Here is a 25114-nt window from a genome sequence, read left to right on the forward strand (position 1 = left end):
ACAACGCACTCACGCGTATAACGCGCAAGGGTATGCGCGGTTTGTAAAAACCATGTATAACGCGCGCGTTATATGCGAGAAAATACGGTATGTTCTTGGGTTTATGCATGTATTGGTTAAATGTAGAGAGAATTTTCTAGAAAGAGAACTTATTTCTGAAAACCAATATTAAAAAAGCACCTTCCAAAACAGCACCCTCCTTGTATCAGCTGCTTTCTGATGGATCTTACTTCTGTGAGTAATTTAGGCCCCCTTTTATCAAGTCGCGTTAGGGTTTTTTATCGCCGGCTGTGTGGTAAAAGCTCTGACGCTCATAGTGGCTAGCAATAAAAAACCCTAACACGGCTTGATAAAAAGCAAGGGAAATACTATTCATAAATTATAAAACATAAAATCTCAGAAGAGAGACAATTTATTTAAATGACCAACTTACCAGGGTGTCCTTCTTTTCCGAATATTTCTGCGTTTTGCATAGGTAATGATGTAGCTCTCAATTCAGTACTGTCTAGGTCTCTCTTCTTCAACTGCAAGCTATCTTTCTTTATGCAGTGAGGAGAATCTATCAAGCAAGGATTTTCAGCTACACAGACCAACACAGAGAAAGATTTACACTGTGAGATCTATGCATACTTTAAAAAGGATAAACCAGTGGTCTTCACTAGTTTTTAAAGCAAGTACTACTAGGGATTCAAATTGGCTAAATGGGAGTGGATAAATATTTATTTTCCCATGTGGGGTTTTGACGCTACTGTCCATATCAGATCTACAACATCCTCTCTTCTCCATTGCTCTATGCCACCATTCTCTGTAAACCTCTGTCCATCTAATACCTCCTTTTCAAACAATGAGCCACTCCTTTCTTCTACCCCCTTCATACTTTTTGATTCCCAATCCCCTCCACCAGCAATTTTTTTCTTATAAATTAGAACTATACATACTATAATGAATAGTGGGCTCTGGACTCTCAGGGGTTTTCAGGAAACACAAATTACTGTAATTTTTTTTTATTTTTTGCTCCTCTTGGTTTGGTTTTCTTTTTCACAAAAATACTTACTGTAGCAAATGTTTTCTGCGGACAGCAGGCAGGGTGGCTAAAAATCAATGATTTACAATTTTTAAAAAATATTAGATTTTTTTAACATAAAATGCTTTTTTGAGGAAAAAATCTATTCAATTTCTATTTGATACATTATAGTCCAATAAAGATTCATTTTTAATTATGTAGCATGAGGCTGTATATTCATGCAATGTTTAAATATTTTGGTAAATTAATTCCATTAATCCATTCATAACGTCATAAGCAATTTTTCTATCTAGAAGATATTATCACATATGCTTGGTTTTGCACACCTCAAAACTGTGAATTTGTGTCTGCAGAGAACATGCTTCTTCTCCAAAGCAAAAATATTATAAAATATAGAGTTGACAAAAAGACCTTAGCCTCATTGTTCTTTTGCAAACTAATATACACAGAATCAACCACCTATCTCTTAAAAGCTAAGTTTATTGATCTCAGGACAAGAAGGCAGCATATTCTCACATATGGGTGATGTCATTCACAGAACTCAGCACGGACCATCCAAAGTGAATTGTCACTTTAAGAAATCAAAAGACTGTCAGTACTGCACATGCTTGGGTGCCTTCCCACCCAGTGCCAGTTCACAGGACTATATCAGTTTTTTATTTTCCGTGGAGCGTGGAAGCCATCTTTTGGTTCTCTTTTCATACGCCTTTCGGTGTATATCGTATGTGTTTTTTACATATGCATTTTTTATACGTTTATTTCTGCATGTATTAGTTGCTTATGTTTTGTGCCTTCACATACTAAATTTATTTGCTAGTATTACTGAAATGAGTTCTTTTGGATCTCGGCCTACTTCCTCGCTGAGGAAACTCGTGTCGGTGGTTTTTCTCATGGGGTTATCGACCTCTCGATAATTTTTACGTTTTCAGGTTGATATTCAGCTGGTATTGAGAATGGCCAGCTCTGATGCTGAGGCTTCTCTTCACATAAGAAGATAAGAATTGCCATATGGGGACAGATCGAAGGTTCATCAAGCCTAGTATCGTTTCCAACAGTGGTCAACCAAGGTCCCAAGTACATACTGGTACTTAGATCCCACGTAATAAAACAGATTTTATGCTACTTATCCTAAGAATAAGCAGTGGATTTCCCCAAGCCATCCCCTACATCGGTTGCTCATTGCTTTGCGTATTGAGTTTAAAGACATTATGTTTGATTTTTTAAAGTACTGAATAAGAGTCCGGTTGTTTTGAGCTCACTATTTCATTTTTACCAGCCACAGCAAACTTTGTGTTCAGTGAATCAGATGAGGCTTGAAATTCCATCAGTGAATTTGGTGAGACTATCAAGAATTCGGTAGTCCATGGTGATGGCGCAGGGTGTGCTGCTATGGAACTTATTATCCACTGAGATCAGGCATGCTTCTAGTGTGTTGCAATTTAGAAAAGGTGTAAAGAATGTTATCTCAGAGAATATACTCATAGATATTTTAATTTCAGTATGATGTTTTCTTTAATGTAACTATCTATTGTAATTTTATTGTGTATGTTTTAACGTACCCTGTGGTTTATACATTTTTAAATAAATAAATAGCCGATGGACTTCCCTTTTAAGAATTTATCCAACCTTTTTCTAAACCGTGTTAAGCTAACTTATTTCACCAGGGCCATTGACTTCAATGTCCAGCTCTACCTCAGCTACTTTGGTAGCTGCCGCCATCGGGGGAACCAAATAAGCTAAGCAGCACAAGCACTCCTCCTCTAATGCTGCTGCAACTGCAACACAAACATCTTCTCCATCAAAGAAGCAACGACCAGATGCCTCTACATATGCACATTCTGTGCTCCCTTCTGCACAGGCATCAGCTCCAGACCTTGCAGTAGCGAGCACATTGTGTGTTGCTACTGCACAAGCGCTATCTCTACAGCAGCAAGCGCATCGTGCCACCAACCGCACAGGTGCCATATGTACAGGCCCCTGCTCTCCAAGATCATCTGAATATGCTGCTATGGAATGGACTAGCTGGGTTACTGCAGTCACTATTAACCAGGTATCACAAGTACTATAATATTATGTGTGCTGTATTATGGTTTTCTAAGATCCATTTTTCCCTTCCTTTTCTGTGGTATGCGTTAATTCACAGTGGTATTCAAAGGTTTCTTGTGGAGGACAGAGTAGTGGAGTGCCTCAAGGATCAGTGCTTGGACCGATTCTGTTCAATATGTTTGTGAGCAACATTGCCGAAGGGTCCGAAGGTAAGGTTTGCTTTTTGCAGATGATATCAAGATTTGTAACAGAGTGGACACATCAGAGGGAGTGGAAATCATGAAAAAGGATCTGCAAAAGTTGGAACTCTGTTTGGCAACTAACATTCAATGCAAAGAAGTAATGCATTTGGGGAGTAGAAATCTGAAAGAGCCATATGTGCTGGAAGGCAAGAGACTGCACAGATGGAGATAGGGATTGGTGGCATTTATGCCTGTTTATGCATTTATGACCCAAGGAGTTTATGCCTTTGTTTCCCAGTTCTACTTTGCAGCTGAAGAATTGAGAAGTGTTTTTGTTGTCCACTGACGTCATATCCTGTTAGATCGAATGCCAGTCTTCCTCAGTTCCTTACCATTTTGTTGAAAGCGCTCTATGATAAGGACTACTCTCTCGGATCCATAGTCTGGTGACTGAAATAGTCTGCTTGCATTGTCCACCCCCACTACATGCATCATTGAAGTGGCCTGTAGGATGGATTCTGCTCAGCAAAATAATAACTGAGCCTCTAGCTTCAACGGAGCACTCTTGGTGCCTCCCTGTCAATTGATGTATGCCGGTGTTTCTCAACTTCAAGCCAAGTACCCCCTAAGCCTAACAAATACCAACAAGCACCCCTGTCCAAGCTCCACCCTAAACCCGCCCCCGACTCCACCCCTATAATAATAGTAATTTAATGTATACACATAATATAATCACATATATATATATATATATATATATATCATTTATATTCGGGTTTCTTTCAAACAGGTCAAGGCAGATGACTTTAAAATATGCAATGTCATCTCAGTAACAACTATAGAAAAATAGACAAATATAGTGCAAAATATAGACAACAGATATAAATTCTCAAAACTGACACATTCCGATCACTAAATTGAAAATAAAATAATTTTTCCTATCTTTGTTGTCTGATGATTTCATGAGTCTCTGGTTGCACTTCATTCTGACTGTGCATCCAATAGTTTTCTTTCTTTCTGCCTCCTGCATGCTTTCATTCCTCTGGATCTCATTCCATTCCCCAACCAACATCTCTCTCTGTCCCTCTATGAGGCCAACTTTTCTTCCTCTCCTCTCCACCCCTACTGGCAACATGTCTCCCTCTCTCTCTCTCTCACTGTCCATCTTAAGAGATTCAGGCATCTCTTCCACCTCCTCTACTGCCACATCCAACATTTCTCCCTTTCTCATTCCCCAGATCATGTGCAGCATTTTTCACCACTGTCCACCAGCCCCATGCCCATTTCTCCTTCTATCACTTCTCTCCAACACCATGCCACATCTCTCCCTCCATCACTATGTCCAGCATTCCTCCCCTTTGCATCCCCTTCAATCTGTCCCTCTCCACCACTATATCCAACATTTCTCCCTCATTCTTCTATTCCCCATGCATCTCTAACTCACTCCTCTCTCTATGCCCAATTTTCCTTTCATCCTTTCCCCATATGCACCATCTCTCACTCATGCCCAACAATTCTCCCTTTCTATTCCCTCCCTCCTATGTCCCAAGTTAGTTCACCTTTCCTCCCTCCTGTGTCAAGTTTGTGCCCCCTCCCCCTCCCTGCCTTCCAGCCTTTGACCCCAAATTAAGTTGTACGTCGGGGATCCCTGCCCACCCCTGCTGGAGATCCCTCCCTCCCTGCCCAATGACACCCCCCGCCCTCAAAGCTGACCCAGTTACTTGTTGGAGCTGCACTCCCTCCGTCCCCAGCAAACTCCATGCGCCAGTTTTGATCGATGAAGTGGTGAGGATGTTTGAGGAGTATGGTGGGTCTGGAATATCTGGATGTGAAGCAATGATATGAACACCCCTGACGCAGCGATTTGATGCAAACCTGTCCGGCGTGCTACCATATACATACAACCTATTGGTCGCTTGACACTTTGGCTGGCTCTCTGCCAATTAATGGGAGAAATTCTCAGATTGACAGCGCTTGGGTATCAGAAAGCGCCAACCCCACAGAGGGGGGCAAAGCTCCATTTTCCAGCTGGCAGGATGCTGCAGAGGAGAAGTTGTGGCAGCGGGGGTCGGGTAGCTAGCTCCCTGCCAGTTGGAGGCAACTTGCATGAGTTGCTGCCGTCTTTTCTCCAGGGGAGCGCCAATAGCGGGGAGAGCCATTCACGCAGTGGTGTGGGACAAGGCAGGCATGTGAAAAACTCACGCCTGCCTTTTGTGACGCTGCAGCAGCTTCGAGAGTGAGCCAGAGGGAAGGGCAGGACTGCCAGAGGAGCTAAATTAGGTAATGGGAGGGGGGAGTTATGGTTGGGTATTCGCTCCATAAGACGCACCCTTATTTCCACCCCCTTTTTGGGGGTGTAAAAAGTGCATCTTATGGAGCGAAAAATACGGTAAGTTCTGTAGAAAAACCATGCTCATAATGATTTAAGCCACAGTTCACATAGCCTTATAGCTCAGTTAGGGGTTATATTATTAAGAAAAGGGCTTTATACCGTATTTATTGAATGGTGCTCATTAGATATGATCAGTACAGCAAACATTTCTGACAAATTATTTTGTAGTACAATCAGTATGAAGTAAAGGTCTCTCCTGAGTGACATAATACTTGTGTGCATCAAAAAAGGTGTGAATTTCCTATTAAGTACATGAATATTGTGTCTCTTATGTCAAACATATACCACTTTAAATGCATAAATGTTGCCACACTCAGTACAGACAACATGGTGTGTATATCTCTCTCTCCATCCCTCTTTCACTGTTTATTTTATCTAAAGAACACCTTACTGACAGCTCCTGCTGGATTAGTTCATCCTCCTGTTCACTTACTGCCAAGTTCCCTTTCTGCCTCAAAATTTTGTACTACCTCAAAGCTGGACACTTTTGCTTTCATTTGTTCTTTCCACAAAATGTTTCCTTTTCTCTAGACCCCCAGGTACACATCTGCTTGCCTAAGAACACTTTGCTATACAGTTCAAGCTATTTACGGAATACATGATGTAGCCATACACCACTGACCTCCATCACCATTAATGGGACAATCTATTCCACACCTCTCGTAAGCAATGATTCTAGGGACATTCCAAACTATTTCATATGCTGTGCATCCACTCCCTCTTGGCATAGGGAATGAGAAGACATTTCACAAGCTGCTGAACTTTACAAGACTCCATGCTTATATTGAACAACTTAAGACAACCTCCAAAGAAGTGAATTATACCACTGCTTTTGAAAACAGACAGTTCGCACAAACTGTTGAAAATTTGCTATGAGATACTCATGTCATGGGGGGCTTTTCTTTGGGTATTCACCTTGACATGGATAACCTGGACATACAGATGATTCAACTGGACATACTGGCCTCACTTGTGTATGCTAGACACTACAGACCTATATTTTCACTTGTGTATGCTGGACACTACAGACCTATATTTTCCCATAGCCAGGCCCAGCCTGTACCTTGCTGTCTGTAAACACCTGCAGCCTTTGCAATGCTAACGTTTTTGTCTCCATTCCCTGCTGGGAGGATATTTCTCCAAGGTTCTGCTGAACTGTTATCAGTGCTGTATGACTTCATATGCCAGGCACCCTGGAAAGCCATAAAACTTTTATAATGAGCAAGGATCCCTGCAGGACGATGTGGGTGTAGCGAGATGAGAGAACTTGGTACCAAAACATTTGCTCCCTGTCTCTGAACCAAGTTATAGGAACCAAGCAGCTGGATTGTTGAAAGGTCACCTTTGCCAACTTTCAGCATACAAGGACACCATCCCGAAGATGCACAGAATTGTAAAACCACTAATTAGCATCTACAAAGTGATAAAGATCTTAGCGCTGGGAGAAAGAAAGTTCACCAAGAGTTCTCTGTTTCTGCAAGGCCCCCCCCCCTACTGGGGAGGGGGGGTGGAGGTGAGAGAGGCGTGGACTGAGAGGAGGAGTTAGCTATACATTATTTTATGTATCAATAGGGAATTACATAACCAGAATTCGGGGATGGACTTTTTTGGAACAAAGGAAGAATTGCTCTGTATAAAAATCACGTGTATTTTAGGTAGAGCCAGAGAGATTCACTTACTTATGCTACAGGGATCTGCTAGCTCCCTGCTAAGCATATGGGTGCAAGTTCTTCTCTCCATTGCATATTCTGAACTGACAATACATTTTTCTGATATGTCTCTGCTGCTGTAATACTGTAAGTTTTTATACTAACAATAAACGAATATTGTCTGTTTTGGAAGATACAATGCCGTCTTGTAGTTATTCCAATGAGGTAAACAAAGCAGCCTTTACTTCAGCCTATTGCTGATTGTGTCTTTAATGTTGTATTCACCCTGTAATTATCTTAATTATTGTATAAGTTGTGCTTTGTATTGTTATGATTTTCCTATTCTGCAAAATGAAACATATGCATGTCTTACAATGTGTATACTACCAGATACCATTTTAAGATATTTAACACATGATTTTCCAGTATCTATCTCTGGCATTTAATTAATTTAACTGTCTACTGGCACTGGCACTGCACACCAGGGACATAGTATATGGTCTCTTCCCACACCCTCATACCTCCACTCATGGCATCCTGGTACCTTTAGGCCTAAACTTCCTGAGAAAACTTCCTACATACCTTATGCATTGTTCATTCTTTCTAATATTGGTAAACGGGGCATATTTAGTTTCCCTGCCCAGTAGTGACTGCCCAACCCAAGACACGAGGGCAGGACTCATTATGGGAATTACTTATCTCCATAGCCATGGAGACAGACTGTACAGGACCAGGGGATCTGCTGATATAGAAGAACATGTAATATTGGAGGTAAGAGAAAGGCATCATAGAATGGCAAACTGGTTGTTTACAAGATAGTTGCAGGAATGAATGCCATATGGAATGGTACCGCAGACTTGGCTTCATTTAAAAAAAAAGTGTGGTAAATTTCAGCCTTACATTATTGTCAGAATTTCTGATGGCTGTGTCACCTATTCCAATTGCTAAATCTTTACATCAATCCATTTGGGTAAACTCCAAGATCAAAATTGGCAGAGCGCAAATCGTTTGGAAGCAATGGATTATTGGGGGTATTCGTACCTTGAATGATGTTATATTAAATGGATCGCTGCTTAGTTTTTCACAATTGCAACACAAATTTGGTCTGAATAAAAATCAGTTTTAAATGGTTGCAATTGAAGCAGGCTATTCAGGAGGGGGTTCCCTGAATGGAAGACTCTTCATAATCAATATAGTTTAGAATTCCTTTGCTTTCATGCGGATTTCTTGGGTCACCAAGCCGCACAGTGGTATAAATTATTAAGTGAATATTTGAATAAAAAAAAAGAAAACTGGGTTGAGGGATATTTGGAGCATTGAGATAAAACACCAAATTTCGGAATCTCAATGGCCACGAATTTGGTCTTGGAGAATAAAATCAACAATGTCGGCATCTATGAGACAAACATGGTTGTTTTTGTTGCATAGAGTGTTTTGGACCCCAGTTCGTTTACAGAAAGTAGATAATTCTAGATCTAATAGATGTTGGCATTGTAAGCAAGAAGCAGGGATGTTAGATCATTTAATTTTTTTCTGTCCTTGTATAAATGTATTCTGGAAGTCAATCTGGCCCCAAATTAATTTGCTATTAGAAAATCATGTAGCCCTGTCCTATGATACAATTTTATTTGGCACTTCAATGAGATATAAAAGTCAAATTTCAGGATCTAATAATAAATTATTATTAATATTAACAGGAGTTGCCATCCAGCACATATCTAGGAACTGGAAAGATTATACAAGTCTGAATTTTACGTTTTGGTGAAATACAGTGTGTTATATATATATAGAATTGAAAAAGCTATTGCATTACAGAATGGGAATTATAAGAATTTTAAAAAGATATGGGGGCCATTAATGGAATATTCAAATGATTTGGCACCTTTACAAGATTGATTGAATATATAATGAAAGAGTTAGAATATGATAATGATTGAAATATATAAGTGGGAGGGAATGGGGTGGGATATTTTACAACTTGATAAGATATATGAGTAAGAATGTACAAGTGATTGTGTATAATATATTGTATAAAATTGTAAACTTGTTGATTGATGGAAAAATGAATAAACGAGTTTAAAAAAAAAAAGAATTTCTGATGGCCTAACCAGACTGTCAGCAAATGACTCTGGGATATTATATAAAACAATCTGACTCTGGAGGATGGAGCTATAATGCCCCCTTCAGGAACCTGACCACATCTGAATGAGTTGCAAGAGAGCCCCCCTGGGGCTTAAGACCGAAGCAGGAAAGCCCGGCTATCTGAACTCTTAGAGAGCAACCTGCAAGGCCTTTTTCCAGGCCTTCTTAGAGTAAAGCAGTAACACCGAGATTGACACTGAGCTCGGGTCTTTGATCTTTCAAGCGCACCAGGTCTGAAAACACTGCCAGGCCTTGGCATACGCTGCAATGGTTGACTTGTTTTTGCTGTGCAAGATGATAGCAACCATCCCAGCCGAGTAGCCTCTGACACTCAAGAGCAATGCCGTAAGACCAAAGTGGTCCAGATCCTGCAGGGCTACTGGGCCCTGTGTGAGGAGGTGTGGGTGGCAGGCAATTCTGAGACCCTGACCTATCTGCAGCCGAACCAGGTCTGCATACCATAGGCGCCTCGGCCAATCAGGGACCAAGAGAATCACCCAACCCAGGTGTGCCTTGATCCTTTGCAGAAGTTGCCCTATCATGGACCACAGAGGAAAGGCATAAAAAAGACCTTCTTGTAGCTATGGCTGAACCATGGTGTCCAATTCTTTGTTTCCTGGTTCATGACGGCGGCTGAAGAACCAAGTCGCCTTCTTGTTGGACACTGATGCCATCAAGTCGAACATTGGATGTCCCCATCTCTGCACTATACTGTGCATGCAAAGGCTCTCTGGGACAGTGACCATTTCTATGGATCCAGAGTTTGGTGGCTGAGATAATCCGCTTGTATGTTATCAACTCCTGTTACGTGCACTGCAGACAGAACTAAAGTTGGTTCTTCACCCAATGAAAAAGCATTTGAGCCTTATGCTGTAGAGGAGCACTTCTGGTGCCCCCTTGACAATTAACATAGGCCACTGCTGTGAGACTGTCTGAGAAGACTTGAACTATCTTGTTCTGGAGAGCTGTCTTGAAGTGCAGGAGAGCCAGCCAGATCGCTTGAAGTTTCAAGCAATTGATCAGCCACTTTCTCTCAGGAGACCAACATTCCTGAACCAGACGGTCTGCACAAAGCACCCCTCAACTAGAAAGGCTGGCATCCATCTTCAAGATCACCCATGTGAAGATCCAGAGGGGAACCTCTGAAAAAAGAGCAAGGATTCAATCTCCAGGCTAGACTGTGACGAGTCTCCAAGGGAGCCGTAGACATAGCGGATCCCTCTGCGGACTCCAATGGGAGATAAGCGCTTCTTGAAGCAGTCTTATGGGGTAAAGACCTGGAACAACTGCTCGTGCCTACTACTTATAGGGAATTCAGGAAACGCCTAAAAACACATCTGTTCCTGATGTACTTAGGTAACTGACCTATACAATCTTAGTCCTCAACAAATGATCTTTAAAACTGTTATTCTCTAACTCTGAACTTTGTTTATTCCACTTGATCTGTAATACCTTTTAATCATTGTAAACCGCATAGAACTTCACGATCCTGTGGTATATAAACTGTTATTATTATTATTAAGTGGGCCCTCACCCAGAGGATGACGTCAAATATGGGTGCTATTTAACATATTTATAAATGATCTAGAAATTGGAATGACAAGTGATATGATTAGATTTGCAGATGACACTAAACAGTTCAAATTTGTTAAAACGCATGCAGACTGAAAAAATTGCAGACAGGCCTTAGGAAATTGGAAGATGAAATAGCAGATGAAATTTAATATGGACAAACGCAAAGTGATGCACATTGGGAAGGATAACCCAAACCATAGTTATCAGATGCTATGGTCCACCTTAGCGGTTAGCGCCCAAGAAAAGAATCTAGGTGTCATAGTAGACAATACGTTGAAATTTTCCACCCAATGTGAAGAAGCAGCCCAAAAAAGCAGGTAAGGAGAACGAGAGGGCACTCTCTAAAGTGAAAAGGGGATAGATTCCGTACAAACGTAAGGAAGTTCTTCTTCACCCATCGAGTGGTAGAAAACTGGAACGCTCTTTCGGAGACTGTTATAGGGGAAAACACCCTCCAGAGATTCAAGACAAAGTTAGACAAGTTCCTGCTGAACCGGAATGTACGCAGGGAGGGCTGGTCTTTGACCTAGGGGCTGCCGCGGGAGCGGACTGCTAGGCACGATGGACCACTGGTCTGACCAAGCAGAGGCAATTCTTATGCTCTTAAATAAATTTTTAATGCCTCTGTATCACTCCATGATGTGTCTTCATCTTGAGTACTGCATTCAGTTCTGGTTGCAGTATCTCAAAAAAATATATATCAGAATTAGAAAAGGTTCAAAGGAGAGTGACAAAGATGAAAGGAATGGAACTCTTCTCGTATGAGGAAAGAATAAAGAGGTTAGGGCTTGACAAGATGACGACTGAAGAGAGATATGATTGAAGTGTACAAAATCCTGAGTTGCGTTGAATGGGTACGTGAATCGATTTTTTACTCTACCAAAAATTACAAAGACTAGGGGGACTCTTGATGAATTTACATGGAAATACCTTTAAAACCAAAAGGAGGAAATATTTTTTCACTCAGAATAGTTAAGCTCTGGAACGCATTGCCAGAGGATGTGGTACAGTGGTTAACATAGCTGGTTTTAAAGAAGGTTAGGACAAGTTCCAAGAGGAAAAGTCCAAAGTCTGCTATTGAGACAAAAAATAGGGGAAGCCATTGCATGCCCTGGAATAGGTAGCATGAAATGTTGCTACTATTTGGAGTTTTGCCATGAATGTATGACCTGGATTGGCCACTGTGGTAGCAGGATTGTGGGCTAGATGGACCATTGGTCTGACTCAGTATGGCTGTTCTTATGTTATCTGGTGAGCACTTATTTCAGGGTGGGAAAAACCCATGAGCCCCACAGGGTTTTGTTTTTTTAACTTCCATAGTATAACAGGAAATAAAGGCCAACAAACCAGTTGCCTAATTTAGACCACCTAACTCCATAGATAAGAATAAAAGTTGAATTTCACTGCTACCTATATGTAACGTGCCAGTTTTCCAGATACTGGTGACAGGGCCAGCCCAACCACTAGGTAGAGTAGGTATCTACATACAGGCCAGGAGTATTTAGGGAACAGCAGAAGAATCTCTCTTCTTCCCTATCCCCAGCATCTCTCCCCATGTTCCTGTCACTGTTGCCCTATATCTCTAAAGTCCTGGGCAAAAACTACAAGCAAGCAGTTTTGGCATGGGGCCTTTAAAGACAGGCCTGAATCCAAGCTCTGCTGTGTCCCTCCCTCTGACAAAAAGACACGAGTATGTGTTTCAAGGCCCCGCATCACCAATGTCAACTAATGTCTTAGTCTGGGGGAAAAAATAAGGCATCCTGTATATGGTAGAGAAGGCAGAGGAAGGGAGCCTTCAAGGAGGGTGTGGGGAACAGAACTTAACATACTAACATAGTAGATGACAGCAGATAAAGACCCGTATGGTCCATCTAGTCTGCCCAACCTCATTCAATCTAAAAGTTTGTTGGTTGTTTCTTCTTCTTATCTATTTCTGGGCAAGAATCCAAAGCTCTGCCTGGTAATGTTCTTAGGTTCCAACTACTGAAGTATCCGTCAAAGCTCATTCCAGTCCATCTACATCCTCCCAGCCATTGAAGCCCTCCCCAGCCCATCCTCCCCGAAATGGCCATTTACAGACACAGACCATGCAAGTCTGCACAGTACTGGCCTTAGTTCTTCAATATTTACTATTATTTTCTGATTCTAGATCTTGTGTGTTGTCACGACCCTAGCCCTAAAGCTAGACTCGTGCCTAGCCGTGCTAGGGCTAAGGTCACCCCTAAAATACAAAACACTAATGGAAGAGGTAGGGTAGTGAGCAGTAAGAAGGAAATTACTGACTGCCCCTTTAAGTCTGGAAAAATCCAGTTGCAAGGAGTGGAGGTTGATAAGAGGAACAGCCTGGAACAGCCTCTGAGACATACCTCTCCCTCTGCTAGTCCCCAGCTGAAGGTGATAAGCAAGAATGCAGGCAAACCTAAGCAGGCAGGACAGATAACTCCTCCCCCTCTGAGAACAGGGCGTGGAAAGTTGTGCAATTTAGAGGCTGCCCTCAGAAGGAGAAAGTCAGTCTTTCCTGGGCCAGCTGGAGGAGAAGATCCTCCTGAGGGAGCACTGGAGTCCCAAGATATAGAAATGACTGAAGCTGATACTGACCTTGGGACCAGCCAGCAGACAGTACCTGAACCCATGGACTGGACACAGACAGAAGGATTGCCTGAAGATTCCTGCATGGACTTGAGTTAAGTGGCAGTTCTGTATGAACTATAAGATAGCAGTGATAAGCTAATGGGATGCTGTTCAAGGTAAACTGCCTTGGGAAAAGAAAGAGGCTAGTACTGCTATGTTCATTTGGAATAGAGAGAAGAAAAAAAAAACATTTGTTTTGTTCCAAACTTTAAGTGACTGAATACCTGAAGTTTATGAGCTATGTTTTGGCTGGGTTAAGGTACCTGAGGGAAGTAAGTAACTTTGGGGAGAATCCACTTACCATTTGGGTGGGTTAGTGGAGCCATTTGTGGCATTCTGTTTTGCAGAAAAGTTTAAAAGGTGGATTCACTTACTCCCCTCCCCCCACATCAGCTTAGCTGAGCTGATTGGGAACAAGCCAGCAGAACTACAAGGCTTGGATATAGCACTAGTAAGAGTGCTAGCTTTATGGTTGCCAGCCTATTGGAGTTTTATGGCAGCAGCATTTTTGTGCGAACGTTATTGTGACCAGCTAACAACAATGACTTTTGGACTATGTAATATTTTCTTTACTTACCTGAGTTAAGGCGATAATGGAGCTCTTTTTTTCTTGAGCTCTATTGAACTTTGTTTAGTGGCTGGACTTTCCTTATTAACGGTGGAGTCAGGACTAGCTGTACATAGACACCCCCATGCCACAATAAAGTGCTTTATTTTTGAACTAGGATTTGAGTTTCTTTTGTGACAATTAGGGTTCCAGTATTGTCAAAGCTGTTCCAGCAGGACTTCCTACTTGAAGGAAGCACGCGAAGGTGGAGTTGAAGTGAGCAGAGTCCGGGGAATTCTGAAGCTACAGGTACCGGCTCCGCTACAGTGTTCATCCCACGCTTTTTTGAACTCTGTCATCGTTTTCATCTCCACCACTTCTCTCGGGAGCCCATTCCAGGCATCCACCACACCTCTCCGTAAAGAAGAATTTCCTTACATTGCTCTACCACCCCTCAACCTCAAATTATGTCCTGATTTTACCATTTTTCTTTCTCTGGAAAAGATTTTGTTCTACGTTAATACCTTTCAAGTATTTGAACATCTAAATCATATCTCCCCTGTCCCTTCTTTCCCTTAAGGTATACATATTCAGTGCTTCCAGTCTCTCCTCATATGTCTTTCGGCGCAAACCTCCTATCATTTTCATTGCCCTCCTCTGGACCGCTTCAAGCCTTTTTGTGTCCTTCGCCAAAACTCCAAAACTGAACACAATACTCCAAGTGGGGCCTCACCAACAACCTGTACAGGGGCATCAACACCTTTGTTCTTCTACAGGTTACGCCTCTCTTTATACAGCCCAGCATCTTTCTGGCAGCAGCCACCACCTTGTCGCACTGTTCTACCAAGAGCCCACAGACCCGATCCAACCAAGAGTGTGAGCTCCACCTCCCTCTGCAGTCCACTAGGAAGATCAACTGTTTTTTACACCTAAGCAGCAACAGGACCAGCCACCATTACCGAGAGCCCTTTGCCCTGATCCAGCCAGACAAGTAAGCTCTTCCCCCAGCATTCCGTTGGAAAAATCAATCTGCCTGCTTTTAAATATCATCAGAAGTAAGAGATCAACTGCTTTTACACCTAAGCAGCACCAAGACCAGCCGCCACTATCGAGAGCCTTTGTCCCAATCCTACCAGGCGTGTGTGCTCTTCACCATACAATTCGTTGGAGAGATCAATCTGCCTGCTTTTAAATATCAGCAGCATTGGGAGATCAACTGCTTTTACACCTAAACAGCACCAAGACCAGCCGCCACTATCGAGAGCTCCTCCCCTTATATCCCGTTTAAGAGATCAATCTACCTGCTTTAAATATCAGCAGCAGTAGAAAAACAACTGCTTTTACATACAAGCAGCAGCGAGACCTACCGCAACCACCAAGAGCCCACAGACCCGATCCTGCCAGGATTGTGAACTCCTCCCCCTGCAGTCCATTGGAGAGATCAATCTGCCTGCTTTTAAATATCAGCAGCAGTGGAGATCAACTGCTTTTACACCTAAGCAGCAACGAGACCAGCCACAACCACCGAGAGAACACAGACCCGATCCTACCAAGAGTGTGAACTCTTCCCCCCCTGCAATCCGCTATGAAGATCGACTGTCGGCTCCGGGCGGCTTTCCCGCAGAGGAGAGAATCCTGCATTCACCGTGGGCCTCATCTGGGGCAGCCTCCTTTGGGCGGCTGGGGCACGGGCAGTGTGTCTGGGAGGGAATGCATGGATGGGAGAACATCGCAGGGGAGGAGACATAGACATCCTGGGACTGTCGGCCAAGTCTCTTCCCTGAAGAAGCCCTTTTTCTGGAAACGTCATCGCTCCTCCTAAACTTACTTGCTCCACTTCATCACTGACGCTGAAACCGTGGATTGAAGACAAAGTTTTATTTTATTTTTCTTTCCAGCTTATGATTTATCTTTAATCTTATCTATTGTTTTGCATTTTGTCTTTGTTTTGTTCTATTTCTATCATTTAAATTTCTGCTTCTATTCCTTTCTCTCCTCTCTTCTACCTCCCAAAGTATTTAGATCAATGCTGTCTTGTTAAAATGTTTATTTTATTTTTATTTTTCCTCTAACTCTACTTTTCACTTCTCTATTACCCTCCAGGTACTTTAGTTAGATTGTGAGCCTTCGGGACAGTAAGGGAATTTTTCAAGTACCTTTCCTATTTCTAATCTTAATGTATATTTTCTGTAAACCGCTTAGAACCTAACGGATGTAGCGGTATATAAGAAATAAATTACATTACATTACATTACATTCTTTCGCCTTTAGATCTTCGGACACTATCACCCCAAGGTGCTCTCCCCCTCCGTGCATATCAGCCTCTTACCTTCTAGCATATACGGCTCCTTCCAATTATTAATCCCAAATGCATTACTCTGTATTTCTTTGCACTGAATTTTAGTTGCCAGATATTAGATCGTTCCTCTAACTTTTGTAGATCCTTATTCATGTTTTCCACTCCTTCCTCGGTGTCTACTCTGTTACAAATCTTGGTATCATCCGCAAAAAGGCAAACCTTTCCTTCTAACCCTTCAGCAATGTTACTCACAAACACCCCCAGCACCGAACCCTGAGGGATTCCACTACTCACCTTTCCTTCTTTCCACCACCACCTTCTGGCACATGGCTGCCAACCAGTGAGTCCAAGCCCACCCAGTTGCTGAGCACCTATGATATGGTTGGCAGGAATCCCCAAGCTCTGCCAGCTGAAAACTCCCAGTATCCCTCACTTTCTGTACCTTTTAAACACCACTTCATTGGCATCCAGCACTAGCTCATTGCCTTCTCTCTGATGCAAGTTCCTATTTCTGCATAGGCGGGCCTACATCAGAGTGAATACTCAGTAGCTGGTGTTTCAAAGGTACACAGATGGAGGAAGAGAGTTGCGAGCCCAGAATGCCTATGAGGGGATGGGTGTGAGTTGACAGCCAGATCACCTGGGGCAAATGTGGGGAGGCGGAGAGATGCCATGCAGAGAACAGTGGGTGGGGTTCCTTGGCCCACACACCTTGGATCCAGGCTCAGCTAAAATTGGGTGTCTGCCTACGCCTTGAGATGTTGAAACTGGGTGGGGGGCCCTTGATCCGGTGCTAAATATATGTAAAATACGCCAAAGCTACGGTTTAAAAACATTGAACTGACAGCTGTATTGTTTCTTCACTGATATGAAGAGGACAGACTAACTCTATAAGTATCTGAGCTATAAATTTCTCCAAGTGGACCAACACGGCACCAATGATTTTCTGCGTGATAGGAAATACCACATTTTACTGGGAGACAATTATTTTTTTTCAAGTGCTTTACCACATGCTCGCCGCTCACGCATTACTATGGCTCACAGAACTATGTTCTTGGGACACATCGCTACCTTCCTAATCCAATAAATGCCCATCCCCCCCCCCCATGCCACTTACCCGCCGCCCCCAATAACAATGCACCAACGACCAGCAAAAGCACCGTAACCCGCGCCATGTTATTGCGCGCAACCACCACTGTTACTCAGCCCAGTTTCGCCGCTGCCTGATTGGCCGAGCCAGAAGAACTATCAGGCCGGGCGCTGCAAAACTCCGCCCCGTCGAGCGCATAGGTCCAGAACTTCACCGCCCCGCCCCCGAGCAGCTTTGTGCTAGCACTGGCTGGGGCTTTCGTAGGTTGTGTGCTTTGATAATTAGTTCTTTGGGGAAATAGTGGTTGAGTTTAAACACTACAATTGTTTCTGAATGTAATGAGATAAAACCAAGGCAGTTTATATCTGAAAACTATATTTTGTATAGATCACCATATTTACATTCAAAACTTAGACTACCATCCTTTCTTATAATTTGATACTCTAAATTAAGCGCGCCGCAGTGTTTTGTGCGGTTCAAAGGTTGTTTTTTTTTTAACACAGTATCTTTACAATCAATCTATACAGCAATGACTGGACTGAGCATCTCCATAGAAACAAATGCCTAGCTCTTGTCAATTTCTATAATGTCCTAACTTGTTGCTCGAATGTTAAATACTGATCAATAATTACTACTAATACTTTTAAACTGGTTTCCAATTGATAGATATTATTGGCGCTCTTAAGACTATGATATGGTAAGACTGAATATATTGATTAGACAATTAAAAAATGTTTTAGTCCCTGTTTAATTTTAAAGTTGTTGCCCACGATTCCATAATATCCAATCCTTTTTTATATCTTCAAATATATAATTCAAAATTTAAATCTTTTTCAAAGAGAATAAAAATTTGTCTTATCATTGTTATAGATCAGTGGTTTCAAACTCAAACCCTTTGCAGGACCACATTTTGGATTTGTAGGTACTTAGAGGGCTACAAAAAAATAGTTAATATCTTATTAAAGAAATAATGTAAATTTAAAAGACACTATCAACATCTTTTTATCAAGCAGCATTATGGGGCAAAGACCTGGAAAGATTACTTATGCATGCAAATAACTATAGGGAATTTAGGAAACACCTAAAAACATATCTGTTCTTGAAGTACCTAGGTAACTGATCTGCACAATCTCTCCCACAACAACTGATCTCATAAACTGTTAGTTGCCAATCTCCAACTATGTAAGTTCTACTCAATTTGTAGCATTTTTTCTTTAATCATTGTAAACCGCATAGAACTTAACAGTCCTGCGATATATAAACTGTTATTATTATAAATCTCCTCTGTCTGGGTTATGTGCTAGTGTTAGTTATTTGAAGCAGGCTGTGAAGTTTAAGAGAAAGCTAAGCTTCCATTCATTAACTAGGCAAATTATAATACAGCACATTATTATTTTTTAAAATATATTTTATTTATGCATTTTACCATAACATATGTCTTATGGTTTACTTTTCATTTTCAAATGTTTAGAAAAAGTCTTTGAAAATATTTTTATTTGTAGCATATTACACATGTACTTAAAAATACATTTTAAAAGAAATTATGCAAATATGCTAATATTTTTCTTAACCTTTTAAGAACCAACTTTTGAAGTTCAACAACATGTGAAATCTACTCGCTTACTTCAAAAGTTGAATACAACACTGGGAAAATACAATAAAAGGAGGACCAGTCTCCATGAATAAGAAGCAATAAAAATAAAAGAGAGCATTAACAAACCAAGAATTGAGACCAAGAACAAAGGAGTTTCGTGAAAGCAAAGTTAATCACCTGCTGCAGATATTCTCCGAGGACAGTAGAACACATATCCCTCACATATGGGTGACATCATCCGATTGAGCGTGATGTGGACACACTTCTCAGTTTTAATTTTTTCCAAAAACTTTAGGCAGTGTCCACTGCACTATGTGGGTGCACTTTCCTGCCCACTGTTGTTGCGTGGGACCAAACCCTTATAAAATAGCTGATAGACTACAACTCCTAGGGAAGGTGGGCGGATATGTCCTGCTGCCTTCAGAGAATACCTGCTACAGGTTGAGTAAGTTCATTTTTTTTCCAAGGACAAGCAGGACAGTATATCCTCATATATGGGATTCCCTAGCTACCAGGATATCTGCAATAATAATAATAATACTAATAAAAAGTATGTGTGTGTGTGGGGGGGGGGGTAGGACAACATAGCTTACAACAAATGAGGACTAATAACTGATTTTGTTTCACTTTGTATTTATTTTTATTTATTGAACTGGATTTTAGACTCCAAATAAATCCTGAAGTACTGACTAACCAACCAGCACTGGAAATCTTGATCTAGGTAGTAGTCTGATGTGAATTTGTGGATGGGCGACCACATCACTGCTTTGCAGAATTCTACGAAGGATGATCTTAGGTGATCTAATTTTTTGAGCCATAACATGAACTTCCAAGTCATCCCAGCTCAGGCATAATAAGTAAAGGAAATACAGTCTTCTAGCCAGCTGGATAAAGTGTGTTTACCGATGACTGCCACCTTTTTGTTAGGGTCAAAAGAAATAAAAAGCTGTGTGGACTGTCCATGGTCTTTAGTCCGTTACAGATAGAAGACAAAATTCTCTTGCAGTCTATTGTGTGCTTTCATTGGGAAGGGGATGAGGTTTTGGGAAAATATTGGCAGAACAACTGACTGCTAAAGATGGAACTTAGGTTGTTTATGCAGAATCTTTTGTAATGACATATTATGCAAGGTGGATCAGCTACTAGGGTCTGGAATTCATTGATCCTAAGGGAAAGGGGATAGGGGATGGGACTTGATACTTTGCCTTTCTGTGGCTACAAAGTGGTTTACATATTATATACCGGTTCTTATTTTGTACCTGGGGAAATAGAGGATTACGTGACTTGCCCAGAGTCAGGGCTGAAGTAACCACCACCAAAAATAACACCTTCCAGGTCAGATACTTCAGACCACAGGTGTCCAACAGCTCAAAAGGAGCTTTAATCAGCTGGGTGAGAATGACATGGAAATCCCATGAAGCTGTAGGGGGCTTAATAGGGGTGGAGGTTAAATTGCAGCAAATCCCTCATAAAGCAAACAACTAACGGCTGTACAGAGACAAACTTATCCTCTATACACAATGATGATAAGCTTGAATTGCACCGAGGTGGACTTTTACAGTTTAAGATCAGAATCAGAAAGGTGTAAAAGTTATTTTAGCAGTTTGGGCCAAATTCTATAAACGGCTTCCTGATTGTAGGCGGTGGTAGGCGTCCTACCACTGTCTAGAAGCCAATCAGGATGCATGTTTTCTAAAATTAAAAAAATCCTGAGGCAGGCAACCTACACTGTAGGCATCTAGAAATGTTTTAGCTCGCCCAAGGCTTGGTGTGGGCATGGTTTCATCCACAAGTAGCCTTAGGAGAGCTTAAGTGGCCCTAGGCTTCTCCCTAGGGCTGCAATAGGCACCTGAAATACAGACCCTTGAAATGCTCTAAACCCCCCATTAAGAGAACCCCTGAACCCCCCCCTTCCCCTGTCCAAAACCCTGACTCTGTAAGGCTATTCTTATGTTCTTATAGTCTGGTCTCAGACAATGAAGGCAGAAGAATGAGAATCTGTAAAGGTCCTGTTGCACCTGGAGAATTTTTTTAAAACCACTGGGAGTTTTCTGGAACATAATAGGAAAAATAGCCAAGGCAAAATCAAACTACACTATTTTGAAGAAAAAAAGGGATGCTCACCTGACCTGAGTGATCAAGACTTACAGAGTCATGAAAAAACAATAAAACTTGATAAATGCAACCCCCCCCCAAAAAAAAAACCCCCAAAAACCCAAAGGGAAGGGGAATACCTGGCCCTGCGCAACGGAACACCAGAGAAAACAAAAAAACCAGCAATGCCTCCAATGACACATCTTCTTAGCTCTGCGGAATATGAAGACTGTCCTGTGTGAGAACAGCAGGCAAGAAGGGGCAAACATATGCACGGTAGATGCTGACAAAAGCTTCTGGAGAAAGTGAACAAGGGAATCGGGGGGGGGCATCTCTGTGCCTAGCTCTGTTGGATGACATCACAAATATGTAAGGATATGCTGTCTTGCTTGTCTTCTGAGAAAGGAACTTTTTTGTAGAATAAAGAAGGTATTCAATCTCAAAGAACCAACAAATATGGCAGTCTCAAAGACCTATATGGCTGTGTCTCAGCAAAGTATGTCTGCCTTAAGGGTCCAGAATAGTGCTGCCTGATTCACGATTCGAATCGGTTCACCGATTCACTTCGGGTGAATCGATTCAAATCGATTTTAACACAACAAAAAATAGGCTTCCCGATTTGTCTGACCCTCCCCCCTCATCCCCTAAAGCAGGAGCGGCATCGCTGCTCTTGCTGGCCGGCCGCTGCCACACCTACTTTAGAGTGCGAGGGAGGAGGGTCAGTCGGGAAGTGCTGCTGTCGGCTTCCCCCCCTGGCATCCGGTTTCCCCCCTCCCCCCGGTGATCCCCCCCCCCGGCCTCCCCGCACCGTTTACCGTTGAGGAACAGCTTGCAGATAAGATCGCGATGCTAGTGATCTTTCCACTGCTTCGGAGCTGTGGAAAGGTTGCTAGCATTGTGATCTTATCTGCAGGCTGTTCCTCAACGGTAAATGGTGCGGGAAGGCCAGGAGGGAAGCCTGCCACCTGTGGGAGGCCAGGGGGACACACAGGCCTTCCGGAGGGAGGGGGGTGAGCAGTCCTTCTGGGTGGAGGGGAAACAGGCCTTCAAGGTGGTGGGAGACAGGCCTTCAGGGGGAAACAGGCCATCAGGGATGATGGCAAAGGCCTTCAGAGGGGACACACCTTCGGGGAGGGGAGCCCTGGTGTACAAGTACAAGGAGGGAGGGAAGGGGGTTCAAAGAGACATGCATATGCCGGACTTTGGGGGGGGGGAAGAAATAATGGGTCTAAAAATAGAGGAGCGGGAGAGAGATGACACTAGGAATGGTGTGGAGGGGGGAGATACTGGATAGGAGGGCAGTTGGGAAGAGAAAGGGAGAGATGGTGGACCCTGGGGTGGTTGGGAAGGAGGGAGAGATACTGGATGAAAGGGTAGTTGAGAAAAGGTGAATCTGTGGATGGAGACAAAAAAAGGAAAGATGCCAAACCTCCGGGGGAGGGAAGGGAAATGGAAGGGGAGGACAGAGATGGCAGATGGATGGTTAGCACGGAGAAAGAAGAAAGTAGGATACCCTGGCAAGCAAGTTATCAGAAGACAACCAGAGCCTTGAAACAACAAGATTTGAATATTGACCAGACAACAAAAGGTAGAAAAAATAATCTTATTTTCTGTTTTGTGATTACAATATGTCAGATTTGAAAAGTATATCCTGCCAGAGCTGGTGTTAGACCGTAAACGTGAGCTAGGATTTAACAGAGAGAGGAAAAGTCCTTTTTGTTTTTTTATTTTGTTTAAGCGCCAGTGTGGTTAGGAGAAGCCAAAGGGGGTGAAGAAGCTATAAAATAAACCCACCAGGATGTTTGAAAAAAATACCCAACTGGGCAGGAAAATCAAATTGAATCGAAAAACCAATTCAATAGGCTGAAACAAATCGAATCAAATTTTTTTCCCCTGAATCGGGCAGCATTAGTCCAGAACTCAAGTACATAAAGCTAAAGCTAAATATACAGTGCTGCTGTAAAAACATTTCAAAGGCTCAAGCATATGCATTAACTCCATGTGATTTTTGGCTGTATGCACTCAGAGTTTGGAACCTGAAGGCATACTTTGCCAAAATGTGTTTGCATTAGGTCTTTGAGGGTAGCATACTTGTTGGATCACTGAGAAAAATTATACCTTATAGATTCTACAATAAAGCTCCTTTCTTGGAACTCATGTGTTCTTGGTCTCCATTCGTGGATTGTCACCACTCTTTTTTGACATTAGAAAATACTTTATATAGGCATTTATTTCAAGTGTATAAATATAAAATGTATAGCTTATAAACATAGATAAACAGTATAAAGATTGTCAGGTAACATACAAAGTACTGCAACATTTATAATGGCATATTATACATGTGTGTGTGTATGTGTGTGTATATACACACATATACATATACACAAACACACTGCATTATTTTTTTTATATATTATACAATTACTAACAATTTTCATCCAGCAATGCAATTTTCAGTACAGAATCATAAACCATATTACTGCACATCTACATTTCTTCATGAACAAAAGATATAAATAGTACAATTCTGACTCAGTGATCACAGTTTAATCTAAAGATTCCTTGTTTGTGGTTCTAAATGCATTAAAGGGAACCTGAAGTCTTTTAGGTGGTCCTAAGAAATCTCACTGCAGACAGTTTATCAGCTTGGGAAAGAATAAATATACATAATCACATAGTATTAAAGCTATGAAAAATTCCATATTTTTATTTGGAGTTTACATAATTAATCATATAAATGGGACCCAAAATAATACATTTGGAAACCACCCGTTTATAAGCATTCTGTTGATATTCCCTTTGCTAAACAACTTTTTTATTGAGTAGGAAATTATATACTGTAATTCTGGACTTAGCTTTTTTTTTTAAGTAAAAGTACATACGTGTTTCTGCTTTGAAAATTGCTAAAGTGAAACTATGTGCACACATCTGCACCTCCTCTTTGGCATATACAGATTTTCAGCATAAATTTTGTACTCATGTTCACATTTTAAAAAAATGCTAACTCTATCCCATCCTGCCTCCAGGAATGCCGACACTCAGCCATTGTAACTTATGCACATACACGTTTTCTGTGTTTAAATTTACCCACCTATCTAGTAATCATTTTTTATAAAAGTTTATCCCCATGGGTAAAGTATTGCTTTGCCTATAGAAATGTTTCTGAAAATAACCCTTAACTATACTGTCATTTGGGTTAAGTTAGGCTTAATAATTTGTAGTTTTTGCTTCATATTTCTGATTCATATTATTTTAATTTTAAATTACAAAGAAAATGAATTTGCTATAACTGTACACTTACTGCTAGACACATGTTTGACTTTTTTTTTTCAGAATAGATAGATAGATAGATAGATAGAATGATTGTTAAAACAGAAATCCACTCTAATCTATGATTGTCCTGGAACATGGCTGTTTAGCTTTCTTCAAAGTAAAATTTAAAATCATATATTACAAATGTCTTGGAAAATTAGTAAAGGCACTATTACTGTGACAGCTATAAAAGACATGAAATATTTTGATATATAATGCCCCAAAGTAGCAGCAGCAAGTCAGTAGGTTGAATCCCTTCCACTGATACCCCCCTATTTAAGTTTGCCTCATCCAAAACTCTGCCCCCGGCAAAGCTTCCCCACTCCCCCAAAAGGTCAGCCTACCCTCAATCCCTTCACAGTTTTAGATAAGATCAGTGGCGTAGTAAAGAGGGGGCAGAACGCCCCGGGCACCGTATCAATAGGGGCACCGGCACCTCTCCGCCCTATCCCTACCCCCACCCCATACCTCTGTAGATTTTCGTTAGCATGAGCAACTTCTCCTACCTGTTGCTTGTGCCAGCTTGGTTCCCCTCTG

The 25114-nt window shown here is 41.7% G+C and overlaps 1 protein-coding gene across 2 annotated transcripts in view; it reads right to left on the bottom strand.

Moving 5' to 3' along the window:
• Positions 1 to 17699, bottom strand: part of LOC117355797 (zona pellucida-binding protein 2-like) — a 148333-nt gene extending 130634 nt beyond the window's left edge. For both annotated transcript variants that reach the window (XM_033934843.1, XM_033934844.1), the window contains exons 1-2: positions 17605 to 17699; positions 434 to 580 (exon numbers count right to left, since the gene is read on the bottom strand). In XM_033934843.1, the coding sequence (XP_033790734.1) occupies positions 434 to 580; positions 17605 to 17662 (205 nt within the window). In that variant the 5' untranslated portion in view covers positions 17663 to 17699. The remainder of the gene's footprint in view (positions 1 to 433; positions 581 to 17604) is intronic.
• Between the last annotated feature and the right edge of the window lie 7415 nt (positions 17700 to 25114).

The sequence above is a fragment of the Geotrypetes seraphini genome, chromosome 2 (genome assembly GCF_902459505.1).
Source record: "Geotrypetes seraphini chromosome 2, aGeoSer1.1, whole genome shotgun sequence".
NCBI lineage: Eukaryota > Metazoa > Chordata > Amphibia > Gymnophiona > Dermophiidae > Geotrypetes > Geotrypetes seraphini.